The 17,116-nt window shown below is 45.3% G+C and overlaps 1 protein-coding gene across 1 annotated transcript in view; it reads left to right on the forward strand.

The window, feature by feature from the left end:
- The window catches only part of POLN (DNA polymerase nu), a 127,529-nt gene that overhangs the window by 9,466 nt on the left and 100,947 nt on the right, over window positions 1-17,116 (forward strand). The window contains exons 2-8 of the mRNA XM_010959099.3: window positions 1,028-1,107; window positions 2,927-3,430; window positions 6,259-6,452; window positions 9,819-9,931; window positions 13,731-13,888; window positions 15,511-15,579; window positions 16,732-16,792. Of these exons, the coding sequence (XP_010957401.2) occupies window positions 1,028-1,107; window positions 2,927-3,430; window positions 6,259-6,452; window positions 9,819-9,931; window positions 13,731-13,888; window positions 15,511-15,579; window positions 16,732-16,792 (1,179 nt within the window). The remainder of the gene's footprint in view (window positions 1-1,027; window positions 1,108-2,926; window positions 3,431-6,258; window positions 6,453-9,818; window positions 9,932-13,730; window positions 13,889-15,510; window positions 15,580-16,731; window positions 16,793-17,116) is intronic.

Genomic DNA, 17,116 nt, shown 5'->3' on the forward strand with positions numbered 1-17,116 from the left:
ACAACATCTTTGTCGTATACTAAATTCTCATAAGTCCTGGGGTCAGATTTTGGACTGTCTACTCTGTTCTAGAGATCTTTTTGTCTATTCATATTCAAATACCATGCAGATTTGATTACAGTGGCTTTTCTCGTATGTTCTGATAATGTGGCAAAATAAGTCTTATTATTTTTAAAAGCTTATGTTGTTTGTCTATTTTCAGATACTTAATATTTCATATTATTCTGAAATTATTTTTTCCATTAAAAGAGCCTTGCAGGGTCTCTGATGGGAATTGCGTTACATTTATAATTGGGAGAATTAAATATTTTGTGCACTTCTCAATGCTGTGTCTTTCCTTTTGTACAGAGCTCGCTTTATGCCATTTCGTAAGATTTTAAGTTTTCATCATTGAGCGCCTTGTGCCCTTTTTGTTAAGTGTATCCTAAGTATAACTCTTCTCTATTGTAAGTGAAAGATTTCCCCTGTTTGCATTTCTTGGTTGTTATTGTTACCATAGAGGGAACGTGCACCGCAGAAGTCACGAGTGCAGACTCGAGTCCTGTTGTCTGAGGTTGAATCCAGGTTCTGTCACTAACTGTTCAGCCCAGGATTATTAAAATTAAAACAAGTTAAATCAGAAGTGTGTATTAGTGATGTTTTATTGAGTCTCTAATTGTTCCATTGCAGTGTTATTCAGTCTAAGAATTTCCTCAAAACTTTAATACTTAAAAGGTTTCTGTAAACTGTTGAACTTGGGTTTTCAGAATCAAGTACTCAAATACAAATACCAAGTCATACTTTTTAACAAGCATCTCATGACTACATAGCTCTGTCTCCAGTTAATTTGACAATACTGTACATCAATGCTTATTGCAATGGTAGTTTGCATTTTGGTCATAAATTTTATTACATTGTTTTAATTAGTAAATAATGAGTAAATAGCATGATAGTAGAAGGCTATTTTCAATGTTTAGCTAATTGTATGACTTAGATTTCAATGTTTCTTTATTTCTTGCCTCATGTTGCCTTTTTGTGTTTTTTAAAGCTGCAGAAGTGGTAAACAAATCCAATATGAAGTATTCAGTACTCCATGAAGACGGGAAGAATCAATCACTGGGGAAAATGGTAAATCATTGCAAATACGAGTAATTCTAAACAGATAACTTTCACTCACTTAACAAATACTTATTAAGTGGCTACTATATGCTAGGCACTGTGGATGCAATGGTTAAAAAAAAAAGAGGAGTTCTTGCTCTCCAGGAGTTTTTAGTTTAATTCATATGAAGGGGAGGGGAGGGAAAGACAGAGGAGTACAGTACCTCTGTAGGCGATGTGTTTGTGTCCTGGCAGAAGTCACTTCCGAGTGCTTTGGGGATGATAGGAGAGACAGAGTACCCAGTTTGTGTGCTGTTCCATTCTGTTGTCCGTTGAAAGGTTCTCACCTTCAGAGAGTAGGGGAAGGACTTTGAAAAATGTTTAGGTTAAAGGAAGAGAGCTTGGAACTTTGGGGTAGTGGAAATAAAGAGAGGTTCAGAAAGGAAGGGGTATAAAGGTGACAGTGATGAGTTATGTGGTTTGGGCTTGGGGATGGAGAGAAGAACAGGTCACATTACCAAGGACCTTACAGAGGAAGCAGTGGTGGAGGCGGCACAGTGGTCAGGAGAGTGGACTCTGGAGCAGCCTACCTGTGTTCAAGTCCCAATCTAACTTAATCTAAACTCCCTGTAGTAAGTCCTTGGATTGCTATTTGCCCCTGCAGTGGAGGGAGAGGCATCTTTGACAGAAGGGACCACGCAGCCCTTTGTAAGTGAGTAGAAATTCTCTCTCTAAGTGGTGTTCAGACTGTGCTCCTGGGATCCCTAAGGCAGAGGTCTTCAAATCTTTTTGCTCCCTTTCTCACAGAAGAATTTTGAGAAGCCATGTATCTCTTGGTACATTTTTAAGTTGACATTTAAAATACTTATCACAAGTTTAAAAGTTTCAAAGGATATGATTTCTGGTGTATTAATAATATTGACATATTAAAACCTGTTATATCAGTGTTTAAAATATGTCCACTAAAATCTAAATACTCTACTCCGATAACTTGATATCCATAATCATCCCTGTGAAAAATACATGAGCAAGATATTCTTCAACAATTTGATTTTGTATATTTTCCTTTTTCTTCTTGGCACCTCTATACTCCACAGAATTTTTAATGTGATGTAATCTCATGTTTGGAAGTCTTCTCTTGAAAATCATCTAATATTTATCTGCAATAAAAATAAGGATAAATTTAAATTTTCTGTAACCAAGTGTTAAAATTTTGTCTTTCAAAATTAAGTACCATTGGTATATACTTGTTCAGAACAGCATAAATATACCATAAATTCTGAAAAAAAAAACATTAAAAATAAAGTTGAATTGTAAATGAATCCTATAAAGAAACAGAAATGCTTTTTCCCTTCAGTTTGTGAATCTATGAATGAATATTGTACATTGCTAGATCGAAACAGGAGGAGGATTGCTGCTGAGCTGTACTTTTTAAAAAAATGTAGTAGATAGATTAACATATTATCAAATAGTTGTGGTGATTTCACTTCCTCTGGAAATGGCCTTTGCTGGAAGTTGTCAGTCACTCACCTCCACACTCTGTACACCTCAGCACACTCCTGCGGAGCATCTCCTCTCATGCATGGTCCCAGCACAGGGCTGTGGCTGGACATGCTCTAAACTCCTGCCTGTTCCAGCCCATGACTCAGATATGCACTCCTACCTGGGCTGAGAAAAATCACAGCTCTGGAAGACACCCTGTAGTTCATTAGAAAGTTTGATCATAGATAATGTGAATGAAGCTGTGTTCCCACTTTTCCTTAGATGAGTTTTACCAGATATTAGTTAGATTTATAGTCTGTCTTATGAATCCATATTCCAGTGAAATATTTTCCTTTTTTTTATATAGAATCTTAATTCTTTTACAAGCCAGAAGTCAGGAGTTCCCATCAAGTTCTCTCCTCAGTCCTCCAATACCAGACTCACAGATCAACTGTCTACTGATCAAAACCAGAAATATATCAGCTCGTTGGCTCCTTCTCGGTGTTCAGTTCCTCAGTGTGACCAAGAGGCTTCAGTTCTACAGAAAATGGAATATAAAAGAAAACATTTACCAAAGGAAAATATAAATAATGAAAAAGATAAAGAAAACATGAATCTTAAAAGAAAACACATCACATGTAGTAATTCATCAGAGAAAACAAGTAAACTTATGGCTTTGGAAGAAAATGCTGGTGAGGCTGAAACCTACCTAAATTCTGGGAACTCAAAAGCCTTCAGACACCATTTTTGTGATATTAGATGTTTAGATGCTTTGGAGAAAAGCCAGCTGACCGAGATGCTCAAACAGGCAGTAGCCCTGGTGGTAACTCTGTTGTATAAGGATGGCTCAACCCCGCTAAGAGCTGACCAGGTTAGTACACAGTGTTGATTTTTGTTTGTTTCGTTTTTTGTCACCATAAAAGAAACTCATTTTCTTAGTGTCTAATTTTGCTAGGAGAGCTAGAAATAAGATTTTGAAGCCACCTTCTTCCTCTGCCCTGCACCCACCGTGGTGAGTGACTGATAATGCATAGTTCTCAATAGATTATTAAGACGCTGCCACATGTTTCCAGAGTACTTACACCATTTTACCTTCTACCAGCAGTGTATGAGGGGTCCAGATTCCCCACCTCCCTGTCAGTACTTGCTGTTGTCCATCTTCCTTAGTTTAGCCGTTACAGTAGGTGTGAAGTCGCATTTCATTGAGGTTTTAAATTGCATTTCCCTCATAACTGATGACTTTGGGCATCTTTTCATGTGCTTATTGGCCATTTGTGAAGTGTCAGTTCAGATCTTTTGCTCATTTTAAAACTGGGTTATTTGAGTTTTATTTTGGATCTGTAGGAACTCTTTATATATTCTGATAAAAATCTCTGGTCGGATATATGATTTGCAGTTCTCCAAATATGTGACTTGTTTTTATCACTTTCTAGGTGATACCTTTTGAAGCACAAACTTATTTTAATTTGATGAACTCCAGTTTATCCAGTACCTCTTTGATTGCTTGTGTGTTTAGTGTTATATTTAAGAATGCTTTGCCTATCTTGAGTCATGAAGTATTTTCTTCTAAGAGTTTACAGTCTTACGTTTAAGCCCGTGATCCATTTTGAGGGCTGTGAGATGAAGGCACAAATCTACCCTCTTGCATGTTGATACCTAGATTTCCCGCACTACTGATCGAAAAGACTCTTCTTTCCCCATGAGTTTTTTGGGGTACTTTTATAGAAACTCAGTAGACTCAAAATGTAAGAGTTTATTTCTGAACATTCAGTTCTTTCCACTGATTTATATATCTCTCCGTATGCCAGTACCACACTGTCTTGATTACTTTAGTTTTATAGTAAGTTTTGAAATTGGGAAGTGTGAGTCTTAACTGACTTTTTTCAAGATTGTTTCAGGTATTCTGGTTTCTTTGCATTTCAATATAAATTTTGGGATCAATTTGTCAGTTTGTTCAAACATTCAGCTCAGGTTTTAATATAAATCTATAGATTAATTTTGGCAGTTTTGTTACCAGCTGGGGCCTCTGGACTCTTTAATCAACAGAAATTGATGAGAGGCCAGATAAGAATCTCAGGCACGGCTCTACTGGGGTTCATGCTACTGCACAGGGGAGTGAAAGCAGGAACAAGCACCCTTGCCTGCTTCCCGCGAGGAGCTGCTTGGGTTCTTAAAATGGGGTGACAACGGGGGCAGATCCGTGGGTGGACAGGAGGCGTGGCTTAGGTGGTCTGTCCACCCCTTGGTAGTGCCATGTGCAAGAATCACCCTAGTATCCTGCTTTTGCTTCCCGTACCTCAGAAACAGCAATTTGTTTGTGGCCTTTTTGTATCCTGTTGCTCATAACTGCTCCAACTTCTGCATGTGTGGTTATTTGCAGTCGCCTGTAGCTTCTTTGTATCCTGTTGCTCAGGGAGACGTTTGTCTAGGTGTAAGCACTCTAGTAAAGGGCCCTGGGTCCTGGCCTGTCTCAGTTTCGCCGTCTTGACGGTACTGAATTTTCTGATCCATGAAAGGGGGGTGTCCTTCCATTTATTTAAAATTTCGATTTCTTTAGTAATGCTTTGTAATTTTCGACGTAGTGTATACATCTTGCTTTACCTTTCATTGTTGTTGCTGGGTGTGAACTGTGAGTTGACAGCTTTTAAGTAAAAATGTTACGTTGCTGTCGTCTAGCTTGCTTTACGTCCCACAGGAAACCTGTCATCCTTATGTTTATTTCTACCTAGGAAATGTGTCCCATCCCCCTCAACCCCGCCCCAGCTTCCTTTAAGATCTTCTCTTTATCACTGGTTTCAAGCAATTTGACTATGATGTAATTTGGTGTCATTTTCTTCATGTTTCTTGCACTTGGAGTTTATTGATCATCTTGATTCTACAGCTTAGTTTGGGAGAATTGACATTATTTTGAGTTTTATTGTCCTTAAACATGGCATGTTTCTGTTATTTAGTCTTCTCTGTTTTCTTTCATCAGTATTTTATAGTTTTCAGTATATGGATCCAGTGTATGTTTTACTGATTTCTATCTAAGTATTTCATTTTGGGGAGTAGTTATTATAAATGGTAATTTTTTTTTATGTTTATTTGAGGGGCAGGTAATTAGGTTTATTTGGTTATTTTTGGTAGAGGTACCAGGGATTGAACCCAGGACCTTGTACATGCTAAGCACATGCTTACCACTGAGCTATACCCTCTTCCCTGCTCCCTGGTAATTTCTTTTTTAAAAAAAGTTTATCTTCACATATTCATTGTTAGTGTGTAAAGATACAGTTGATTTTTGTGTTTTGACCTTGTATCCTGCAACCTTGCTAAAATCACATATTAGTTCCAGGAGGTTTTTTTTTTGTTGTTTTTTGTTTTCATTTTGTAGATTCTTTTGGGTTTTCTACACAGACATTTATGTCATCTGTAAGTAGAGAGGGTATATTTCCTCCTTTCTGATTTGTATGCCTTGCATTTCTTCTTCCTGCTGTGCTGCACTGGCTGAGATTCCCACTGTGATGGTGAAGAGGGAGGAGAACAGTTTGGAGAGTGGGTTGTGGGTTTGCTTATGCCTTTGATGGTCATTAACAGAGCTGTTTACAAATTTTAATATTAGGCCTTTTCTTCCTGCTAAATTTTAAAACATGACATACCTTTCTTGAATAAATACACTGTTTATGTTTGATTTTGCAGCTTTGTTTGATTGTGTATCCACAGGCTCTGGGTTCCTCTGTTAAAGGTGTCGTGATGATGTTACTGCAGAGCCCCACGGGGGAGGGCCGGGCTCCCCCACCGGCCTCAGACAGTGTCCTGGAGGAGGGCTTCACACGCAGTGACCAGTGCATCTACATAAAAACTGAGCACTCCTGTGTTTGGGGCCCAGAACAAGAGGCACACCATCAGTTTGCCAGGTAAGAAGTCCTTACACGTTACCTTAACTGCTACTTATGTGCCTGCGTTATCCTAATTTAGAGTTTCTCAAGGTCCAAGTTTAGTTAAACTTGTACAAGTTTTGTATGAGCTTATGAAAATAAAATGGACCTAAATGACAGGAACCTCTGCAAACACTGGCCCTCCCTCCTTCAGAGAGTTTCTGGAATAGAGGGTCCATCCATGGAGCCTGCTCCAGGATTTGAATCAACATCTAAATGAGAAGTTGGTAGGAAAGGGTCATCTTAAAGCCTGAAAACCCATCGTTGCTGCCAGAGTACCGGCTGGTGTCCTCACCACACCATCCACTCACTCACAGCGTTGGAAAGTCGTTGCCACTGGCTTCAAACAGTAAATGGTCCTCAGTACCAAGATACTACTGATCTCAAAGCTTCATTCTGTGAGAATGGATGAGAACTGGCTCGCTTGTGCTTGCCTTCTCGCAGCCGTAGAATTTCAGAGCAGGCGGGGATGCTCTGCTGCTCCTTCTCAGTCCTGGCAAGTCCCTCGTGGGTTGCAGCCTGTGCCACTCGTCTTTGCTTGTATTGCCACCCTGACTCAGCTCTCTGCTTTGGGTGGGGGCATCCACCTCCTGTTTGCCCAGCCCTCTGAGTTCAAGTCCACTAGCTGCCTGGAGGGAGCTCCTCGAAGCCGCTGCCCTGAAGAAGGGTTTGAGGAGGCTCAGGGTGAGAAGGTAGGGGCCTGGGCCTGGCCCTGCCTGCCAGTGCAGCCTCACAGGGCCCGGGGTGAGTTTTGGGTAATGGTGTAGGTTCCAGGCTACCAGCAGAGATGCTGTCTTGGCGAGGAACGCCTGAGGCGCTTGTCCGGCCTGTAGCACTCGTACAAGCCCTCACCTCCCACAGGTGTTTCCCCCATAGAGGCCAGCCCTGTGGCTGGACCAGCTCTTGTGGTTCTTATTACGATCACAGGACACACTTCAGCAAAAACCATGGGGGAACTTTTAGGAACAAGATTTATCACTCACAAATCCTGGAGGGTACACAGCATGCCCAGGGCCACACAGAGAGGTTGTGGTGGGGGGGAGAGAGAGAGATGGGCCTAGGGCTCTGCTTCTCTTAGGGTTTGAGGGTGGGGTGTCTAGGGTTTTGAGGATTCACTCTTTCTTGGCTGACTTAAAGCATAAGGAAGATTGAGAAGCAGTCGCTCACTGGTCAGTATTCTAGGTTGCTCTGGGCTTTCTGAAAGAGGGACCTTCATCTGGCTCTTCAGCTGCTTGTTTTGCCCACAGCTGGCAACACGCCTGTTCAAGAAGGACATGTTTTGAAATGATGCCTCAGCCGTCAAAGCTTAACGTCAGGTGTGTGCACCACAGTAATTTCTGGTGAGAATGGGACGTTTGAGAAATACAGCACTCTGGTCCCAAGAACCCAGAACTTTTTTACGTATTTTCTTTTGAAAGAACAATTAGGCAGGTCTGTTCTATGGAGACTCTTGTGAGAGAAGGGCCCTGGTACCGGATGGCCTTTCCGCACTCTGGATCTGTGAGTCTACTCGACACTCTCCTCGTGGACGTCTGGTGGTCACTGCAGCTCCCGTCTCCCCTGTGCCCTGTGTCCTGCAGATGCGGCGTAATCAACTTTGAAACTGACCCAGAGAACACGCCGTGTTTAGCCGTTTTGTCTTACATGATCCGTGTCTTGTTTGTCTTAAGATAGAAATCAGCCCGGCTGCATGGCTCCGTGGGAGAGCTCACGGCTGTTGGCCGGCTTCACTGAGGACTCCGAGTCTGCCGCACACGGGAGCGTCAGCGCGGGGTGGCGCCCCGTTGCTCCAGCTCTTCTCCCTCATGAGCTCCCCTGCCCTTGTCCTCCTGCTCGCCCCCAGGTCCAGTGGAGCCAAGACCGGAAGCTGTGCTGTCGGCAGTTGGCCCTCTTCAAGGGAAACCAAGGTGAAAGTGCACAACAGTTCAGAACGTCTGTCTGTGGAGCAGACAGAGCTCATTTGGCTCCTGGTTTCCTTCTTCCTCAGCCTTATTCAAAGACCCTCATTAATATATCAATAAGCAGTTACCAAAAAAGGAGATTTATATCCTGGGCCCTGGCAGCAGCAAGATAGGGTCTCAGACCTCAGCTTTGCCACTTACCAGCTGTGTGAGGCAGGGAAAATTGTTTTACCCTCCAAGCCTCAGTTTTCCTTGTCTGTAAAATGGGTCCAATGCCTGCCTAATGCAATTACGATGAGGTTTCAATGCAGCAGTCCCTGTGCAGTGTTTAGCATGGTACCTGCACACGGTAAGTATTCAATAAATATCAACTATTGTTAATCCCATATTCAAGGAGCTCATGATGTAACGGGGCCAAAGTAAACTAGCATAGTTGATGTGGTCCCAGCTGTGGCAATGTGGGGACAGGAATATTAAAGGAACATAGAGGATGGGGCAACTCCCTGCCTGGGGAATCAGGGCAGGCCCCTTGACAATAGCACTTGAGCAGTTTTCAGAAATTGTGGGGGTAGAATTTTAGGCAAGAATGCAGCATGTGCTGTGGCCCCAGAGTGAGAGATAACATGGCATAGCCCTGTGATGGAGGAAGGTGAACTCAGTGTGAACAGAGGGTAGACTCTTGGGAGGGTGTGCTGGAGCACAGGCTGAGGCCAGCTGTGAGGAGCCCAGAGTGTGTCAGCTCTGCTTATGAGTTTGGGTCTTTGTCGGTAATGGGGCTGAACCCAGGAATTGGCTCTGACCAGTTGTGTGAACTTGAGTTCATTACTAGCCTCTCTGTGTCTAAGCTTCATCATCTGTGAAATGCAAATGATAAATGATACCTACCTCTGTCAACCAAGAGGTAATGCAGGAGGCTGCAGATAGGAAAAGGGGTTATTTGGGGTGTTAAGAATTGCAGTTCAGGAGACACAAATTTGAGTAACCCTGAAAGAGTGTTTCAGGGAAGAGAAAGAGTCAGGGACTTTAAGGACAAAAAGCCACAAGATTGTTAAAAGTTGCCTGGCAAGAATTGTGATTGACTCTGATACAAGTCTGAAAATCTCTGTCCTTAAGGAGTTGTGAATTGTTATAGGGCGGGGGTCGATAAGTAGATAGGCTGTCCTGGGTTTCTGGCAGATGTTCTGGATGCTCTCCATCAGGTCAAAAGGTCAGATTCCATCCCGGCCACCTCCTCAATGGCCTCCTGGCGCCCTTGTGGAGACTCCGTTTTGATTTTTCATCCACACCTCACAGGTTTGAGTTAATCCCTGGAAAGCTCTCAGAGGGAGAATGTCGACAAAGCAGCGGTAAGTGTTAGTGGAGTAGTAATAATGCTCTTCCAAGGTGACAGTTCCCAACTAGTGTGTGAAGTATTGTGCTCAGTGAGTGTCTTTTCATCTTCCAGGAAGGTGCTGTTTCAAACACTGAAGTGTAAACGTCCTGTTATTTGTTTCAATGCTAAAGACTTTGTGAGAACAGTGCTACAGGTTTTTGGTGATGATGACAGTTGGAAGTGCGGTAAGTTTTAGTTTTTATAGTCCTCCAAATTTAACTCTCCAACAGCGGTTTCTCTTGGGGATGGGAGCACGGTGAGGGCTGCCGTGTTGCACCACTTGGGTCGCACGGCTGCAGCGCGCCACCCGTGCGGCCACACGCCCTAAGCCCGAGGAGGCACTTTCCCTCAGTGTTTTAGATTATTTGGATTTTTTAAGTGTATATTACTTTTGTACTTTAAAACAGGGAAGAAGTAACTTGTGCGGCATGGGCAGTTGAGATTTGCTGCTGCCACAAATAGCTCATAAACTTTCTAAGAATTAAAGTCCAGAGTAGTTAACATCAAAACAATATAAAACATATTTTCATCTTTCATTTAAAATTATAAAGAAGATTTTTATAATCTTTTTTACTAGACGGATATGTAATAAAACAAAAGTAGAAAAATGTTCATTGTAGACTCTAGCGCTGGATATATGAGTGTTCACTGTACAGTTCTTTTCAAATTGTCTGAATGTTTGAAAATATTTGCAATAAGCTGTTGGAAAAAAATCTTTTTTTGGTACAAAATTTCCAACATATACAAAAGTACCTGTGAATATATATTGGGTCTTTGTCCCTGATTCCTGCACGCAGCTCCTAAAACCCTTGTAATCTCCATACTGACGAATGTCTTTTGTAGCTAATGAGAGGACTGATGGCTGGGGCCCCTGGAGAGCTTCAGGGTGAGGGTAGTCAGCAGAAAGAGGCGGTAGGTGGCCTTACTAGAGGATTGGCACTTTCAGCCCCACCGTGACCTCCAGGAAGCGGAGAGGGGCTGAGAGCAAGCTAATTAATCACTGGTGGCCAACGACCTGATGGACCGCACCCACGTAATGAAGCCTCCATAAAACCCTGTAAATGGCGGGATTCTAGGGTGCTGGGAGGTGGGGCTGCCTGGAGAAGGCGTGGAAGTTCCGCCCCCTCCCCACGCCCCGCCCTCCGCATCTCTTCCAGCTGGCTGCTCCAGAGTGGTAGCCTTTATAGTAAACAGGTGTCAGCAAGGTGGTGCTTTCCTGAGTTCTGTGAGCTGTTATGGAACCCGAGGAGGGGTGATGAGAACCCCTGATTTACAGCTGGTTGGCGGGAAGTGCAGGAGGCCAGGGACTCAGGCCTAGTGCCCGAGGTAAGGCTGTCTGTGGGGCTGAGCCTCACCCTGCAGGGTCTGCACTGACGCCGGGCAGTTAAGTGTCAGAACTGAATCGAATTGTCGGACACCCAGCTGGTGTCTGCAGAGAACTGGAGGCGTGTGTGTGGTGGGGAAAACCCACACGTTCGGTGTGAGAGGTGGTGTTGGAAAACACGAGTACACATCGCCCAGTTTTACCAGTTACCAACTTACATCTGGCCTTCTTTCCCCTGTAACTCCCCACTTTTCCAAGCCTTCATCCCGTGGGTTATTTTGTAGCAAATCCCAGCTTCCTGTTGTTATTACGCAAATATGTCAATTAGATGATTGAAGCCTGAGGGCTCCATTTTTCTGGTGGTGCTGTCACCTCCCCCGGGTCAGCAACGGTCTTCCCGTGTTATCAGCTATCTAGTCAGTGTCTGCACTTCCGCCGTCGGGGGACGTAATTAGGTTTATTTGTTTTTAATGGAGGCGCTGGGGATTGAACCTAGGATGCTGTGCATGCTAAGCAGATACAGCTCTAGCACTGGGCTCTACCTTGCCCTCCCAATTGTCTCTAAATATTTTTGGTTTTGTTTCTTACAGTTTGTTTGAATTGAGATGCGAGCAAGGGTGCCATTCCACACTTGGCTGGGTGGGTATGGCACAGCTCCTGAGCCGCTCACTCTGTGCACCCTCCCCCTCTGTTGTATCTCCTTGCGAGCATTTCACCACTGCTGGTGGATCAGGCTGTTTGTCCTGCAGGATTTCCCCATCTTGTCATTTAACATGTCCTCCCTCTTCTCTTGGTGGCAGTGAGACCGGGGGCCCCATCAGATTCAGGCCAGGCTTTGGGAGGGCAAGACTGCCCCCGAGTCCTGGCCCTGACTCTGAGTGGTGGTGTGGCCTTCTGTCAGGAAGCACGTAAGCAACCTTAGGATTCAGATTTGTATCTTAATCTGTGGTTGTTTATCTTTTGTGTGATGTTGGAACGTTTTTGTGATTTCGTATGTTGACGTTTCTCCATCTTTCTTATTTATCACTTTATCTAGAATCTGCTTTCAATCTCTTCATTTGTTTTTTATTTAAAATAATTTCCTCTCTTCTATCTTCTTTTAAAAAAAGAAACTTAAGGCATTGTCTGTTGCATTTATTTGCTTTTGTGTATTCCCAGTTTAGTTTTTATTTCAGAATGTTTTTTGTTTGTTTTACTTTGCTTTCCTGAATTCTTTCATTTCTTTGTTAAGTTTCTCTTTTACTAAGTCAGCTAATCTCTAAGTATTTCTAATTCTGATTTCTTTACTTTTCATAATTTCTATCAATTCCTTAACTTTTCTTTTCTAGCTACTGCCTTTCTCCCAGCATGGGGCTTGTCCTGAAGGCTTTGGTTTTTTAGTTACAAGAGTGTGTAGGGACCAGCCCCGAGACCATTCCAGCACTGTCAGACCTTCCCCATGGATTTTCAAAAATATATATTGATTAGAACCCTTAATTTTGGAGCATTAGAGCTTTGAAAAGGCAAGTAGAATGAAGTAGCCCGGTTGGGTCAGTTAGTAGTAGCAGAGGAGTTATGCCGGTCGGGATGGATGACCAGGGCGGCAGGCAGAGTGCCTGCCAACCCCGTCACCCCAAGTTCCAAGAGTTTTAAATCTGCCTCTGCAGGGGCTTCCTGGAGAGCGATGCCGTGGCTGCTCTGGTGAATGTGAATCTCTTAGACCGGTGTAATTTAGAGGCGCCGGAAAGGGTAGCATCGAGTGGGACGTGATCTAGGGCTGCAGCTGAATGTAAAGGCAGACTCCATGTTTTGTACAGCGCACTTCAGAATGTTAAAGTAGCTCCCAAAAGCCATCTTAGGATTCAGCTTTGTCTCTTAATCTATCAGCCGCCCTATCCTTTTATAACTCCCTCTCCTTGTCCGCAGTTCTCAGGTATTTAGTAAATATCATCTTTATTTTTAAAAAGCACCTTCATATGTGCCCTGTGGGTACTTACAGGAATCTTTCTTCTTGGTTTCCAGATGAGAAGGCAAGCACTTAAGGGCTGCAGTGGCCTCCCGGGCCTGTGGGGGAGGCTTGCCCCTGGGCTCCCTTCACACCTAGCTGTCTCACAGGATTTTCTCACGCAGGGTGACTGCCCTGAACGCCAGCATCTTCACCCTCACTCCCGCCCTCCCACCCCCACTGTATGCTCAGGGGCTCCCTCAGGCCTCCTTCCATTCACAGAACTTAGGCCCTGAGCAGCCAGCGCATCACAGGACTGGGAGCTGGGGAGGCAGCCAGGCAGGAGGGTGGGGAAGGGGCCAGGTCGGGGAGAGGTGCGTAGGGCAGAGAAAGGCTCGGGAGCGGAGAAAAGTGGGCAAGAGAAGGCAAGGAGTGTGGGGCTGAGGGTTCCGACCTTCAGCTCTTCATGCTTTGAGAGATCCAAATTCCCAGGCAGTTTGGGATGCATTCCCCATGGAGGTTGGCTGTGTGGGACCTGGGTTTGTGGAGGCCACTCTTACCCAAGGTTCCACATTCTTTAGGAATGACGGAGCATCACTCAGGTACTTAGCTCTGTGGTTTGAGGGGAGGGTAACTCCGTAGTTACTGATTTGAACCTTAAGAACCTTGTTACAGAAGGGAAAAGAGCAATTTATTCATTGTTCTTAGAATGATTAAACGACCTCTTTCTCTATAGTTGCTGACTTTGTAGGGCTAGATCCCAGAATTGCTGCATGGCTTATAGACCCTAGTGATGCTGCACCTTCTTTTGAAGATTTAGTGGCAAAACACTTTGGAAACTCCGTCGCAGTTGAAGTGAACAACACATACGGAAATTCCTCAAGAGACACTGTGGTGAGTTGTTTTAAGATAAGGCTTATCAGCCGTAATACAAGCCTGATTTTTCTCTAGGGGCTTTTTCTACTTCATAGACTGACCAGTAGTAAAAAGAACATTGCTGACATTCGTTTTTACTTATACGGCACAAATGCTTTTTAACCCTGACATTTCGGGTTGAGGATATGGAGTGAGGACAGGTAATTTCTGTCCCTTTGTGAGGTTGTTCCTGGGAGATGCCATTCATAGTGTGATTCTTCTAAATGTATTCTTTGGTGTCAGAGAGTCACCTGCTGCTTGTTCATGAGTTCTTCATGCTGGTGACATGGCTGCCATGGCCCAGGCCTGGGATGGCCACTCCTCAGTCCACGTGGGGAGAACTGTAGAAGCTGTCCCAGGTCTGTCTCTGCAAGCCCTCTTTCTGGAGATGCACCGACTGTTAGGAGCCACTGTCTGGAGGAGCAGGGGTGCTTGCAGCCCTGGAACGCTGCCCGGAGCCCAGTGGGGGAGACCTGACAGGGCCGCACAGCAGGCCTAGGGGAGCCTCCCTGTGGGAGCACTGCGGGCCACTGTCGGGCCACTCTGTTCAGGCTTCCTGGTTGTAAGCTGATGACTGGAGGGCCATGCAGCGTGCTGAGGGGGCGTGAGCAGGAGGCCACGTGGGCCTGCCTTGTGTGCTGGGTGCTAAGCTGGGGGCTGTTCTCTCGGGGCATTTTGTCCTACAGACTGTCTGTGGGGAGGGGGCTGTGTCAGGTGGGGTTTGGGGTTGGAAATACACAGGAAGTGTGGTGGGCTGTGGTGCGAAGGGTCTGAGCTCCATCAAGGAGCTTGAGCTTGTCCTGGGGAAGCTTCAGAGCTGGGGAACTGTTTAGAGTAGGAGTCGCATGGCCCCTTTGTCATGCAGAAGGGCCTCCAGGCAGCAGAGTGGCAGTCTGCCAGGCACAGCCAGAAAGGCCACGTGGATGTCTCATGGTGCCTTCCAGCTAGTGGTTCCCAGGAGAGCCAAGCCCAGGATGGCTGCAAGACAAACCCAAGGTGTGCAGCCAGCACCTGCTCTTGGTGGGGGTTGTCTCTGACACTGAATCTGGCCCGCCTGGAGTCTGGGGAGTCGTTTGGCAGAGTGAGGTGTTCAGTGGGGGACACCAGGGCTCTGGGCAGGGGAGGGACAATTAGACAGAGTGTCGGGGCCATGGCTCATCCACTGCGCTCTTTGTCAGTTAGACACAGACCCTGTTATCCACCTCCCAGGGTCTCTGTGTCGTCTGGGGCGAGGATGGGCAGTGAGTGTGAGTGAGGCTTGTGGCTCTGAGACTCGCTTGGGTGGAGGAAGTGGGCCAGGAGGCCAGGTCTGTGTCCCCCCCGGCTCTACCACCTTGTGATCTTTATGTCTTGGACATTTAGCTTCATTGTGGTTCATTTCCTGTAAAGTTAGGAGAATTGGGTTGGGGAGAAAGTGTTGAGCAACAGGCAGCTTGAGTTTGCCGACAGGTGCCTTCCCTAGCATGGGAACCGCCCCACTTGCGGTGGTTGGTGGCGCCACCTGCTGTGTGATACCCGCCGCGGGACACTGGCACTTCCTAGGCTGTGATGAACGTTGCTGCTACATTTGCCTAATTTTTAATTCTTTTGATCTTTTAAAGAATCAGAATGTATGTGCCAACCTGAGGGTGCTCCACAGACTCACGATGGGCCTCTGTTCTCAGCTGAAGGCAAGCATTTCAGTACAACTCCCAGTTAGCTGCGCCCTCGCCCCCTGTCCCAGAGCTGCCCTCACTCACGTCCAGACTCATGGGAAGCAACGTCCTCAGGAAATGAAAATTCCGAGGCCAGGTTGATCTACGCACACTCATAAAAGGATAGTCCAGATGATAAGACCTGAAGTTTTTGAAATGTTTTCTATAAATTGACAACAATTGTAACATTTTAAAAAAGACTCTGGATCAACTGGAACATTTCTAATGCTGCAGTTAACATAAAAGCTAAGAGTTTATTTCAGTTAATAGTGACGTGGACACATCTCCACTCAGAGTCTCACTGGGAAGCAGAGGTCATTTGAAGGAACAATCGAGAAGTGTTGAGTGAAGGGGCTGGCTACCAAGACAAGGGCTGGGGTAAGAGAGCCAGCAAAGAATGCAGTGGCCTCCAGGGACAGGCACCGGAAGCTGTGGCTACAGGCTGAGGACCACAGCTGGCAGTGCACTGTGGCTGGTGGGCAGGGGGAGCCCACTTCAGTCTCCTCCTGCCCCCAGATGGGTAAAACCAGCCCGAGAGCAGGGAAGGAGCCCAGGCATGCGGCCTGGAGGGCGTCAGCCCTTCCTCTAGGGCCAGGAGCAGGGCAGAGCGTGGGTCTGAGGGCACAGCAGAGGAGCAGATGGGACCAAGGACCCTTCAGATGGAAACTCTGAGAGAGCATGGGAGATGGTCTGAGCAGATGGAGACGTGGTGCGTGGTTCTGGAGGAGGTGACCTTCACTTCTCCCCACAATAATTTATAAAGTCTATGCAAAATCAGCGAAAACTCTAGTTAAATTTTTGAGAATTCAGTAAACTTGTTTTGAAATTAAAACAGGAAACTCAAAGTTCACAAATACCTAAATCACACTTAAAAGTGAGAAAGATTAAAGGAAAGTGGGAGGGGACTTGTCCTACAGATATTTCTGAATATCTCCCTCTGGGTGTGGTAATAAAATAGGACATTAGATGGAAACAGGAGTTTTATTAGGAAGGAGAACAGGGGAAGCCAACCATGTGTGCCACAGGAGTTGCCTTGATTTTAGCTCAGTGAAATTAAGTAGGCTGTTCAGCCAGTGCAGGTAGAAATAATAGCTTAAAAGTAACAGTGATATCATTTCTATCAAACAGGTTTATGGTTTATGGACACTGTTTTGTACTCTGGAGCTTCCTCTGATACCAGTTTTGGCAGGTAAGGTCCCATAAGGATGACTTATAGTCATCTTTCTAGTGAGTTCTTTGTACTGTTTGGGAACAACTGTTTTCTCTTAGTTTGGGGTAGGTCGTGTATTGTATGGACAATGAAGAGGTATCAAGCCCCTAACTTCCCCATCTGTGACAAGAGGGGTTGGACCACATCACCTCTTGGTCAAGAAGGACTAGAACGTTCTGACATCTGGGTCACGTGGGATCCCATCTGGGCTGCCTGTTCTGCAGTGCCCTGGCCCAGGGGCGCCTGCCCGTCTCCCGCACTCCTGAGAGCAGCGGTGCAGGGAGGAGGCCTGTCTGGATGCTT

This window comes from Camelus bactrianus, chromosome 2, assembly GCF_048773025.1.
Source record: "Camelus bactrianus isolate YW-2024 breed Bactrian camel chromosome 2, ASM4877302v1, whole genome shotgun sequence".
NCBI classification, from domain to species: Eukaryota; Metazoa; Chordata; class Mammalia; order Artiodactyla; family Camelidae; genus Camelus; species Camelus bactrianus.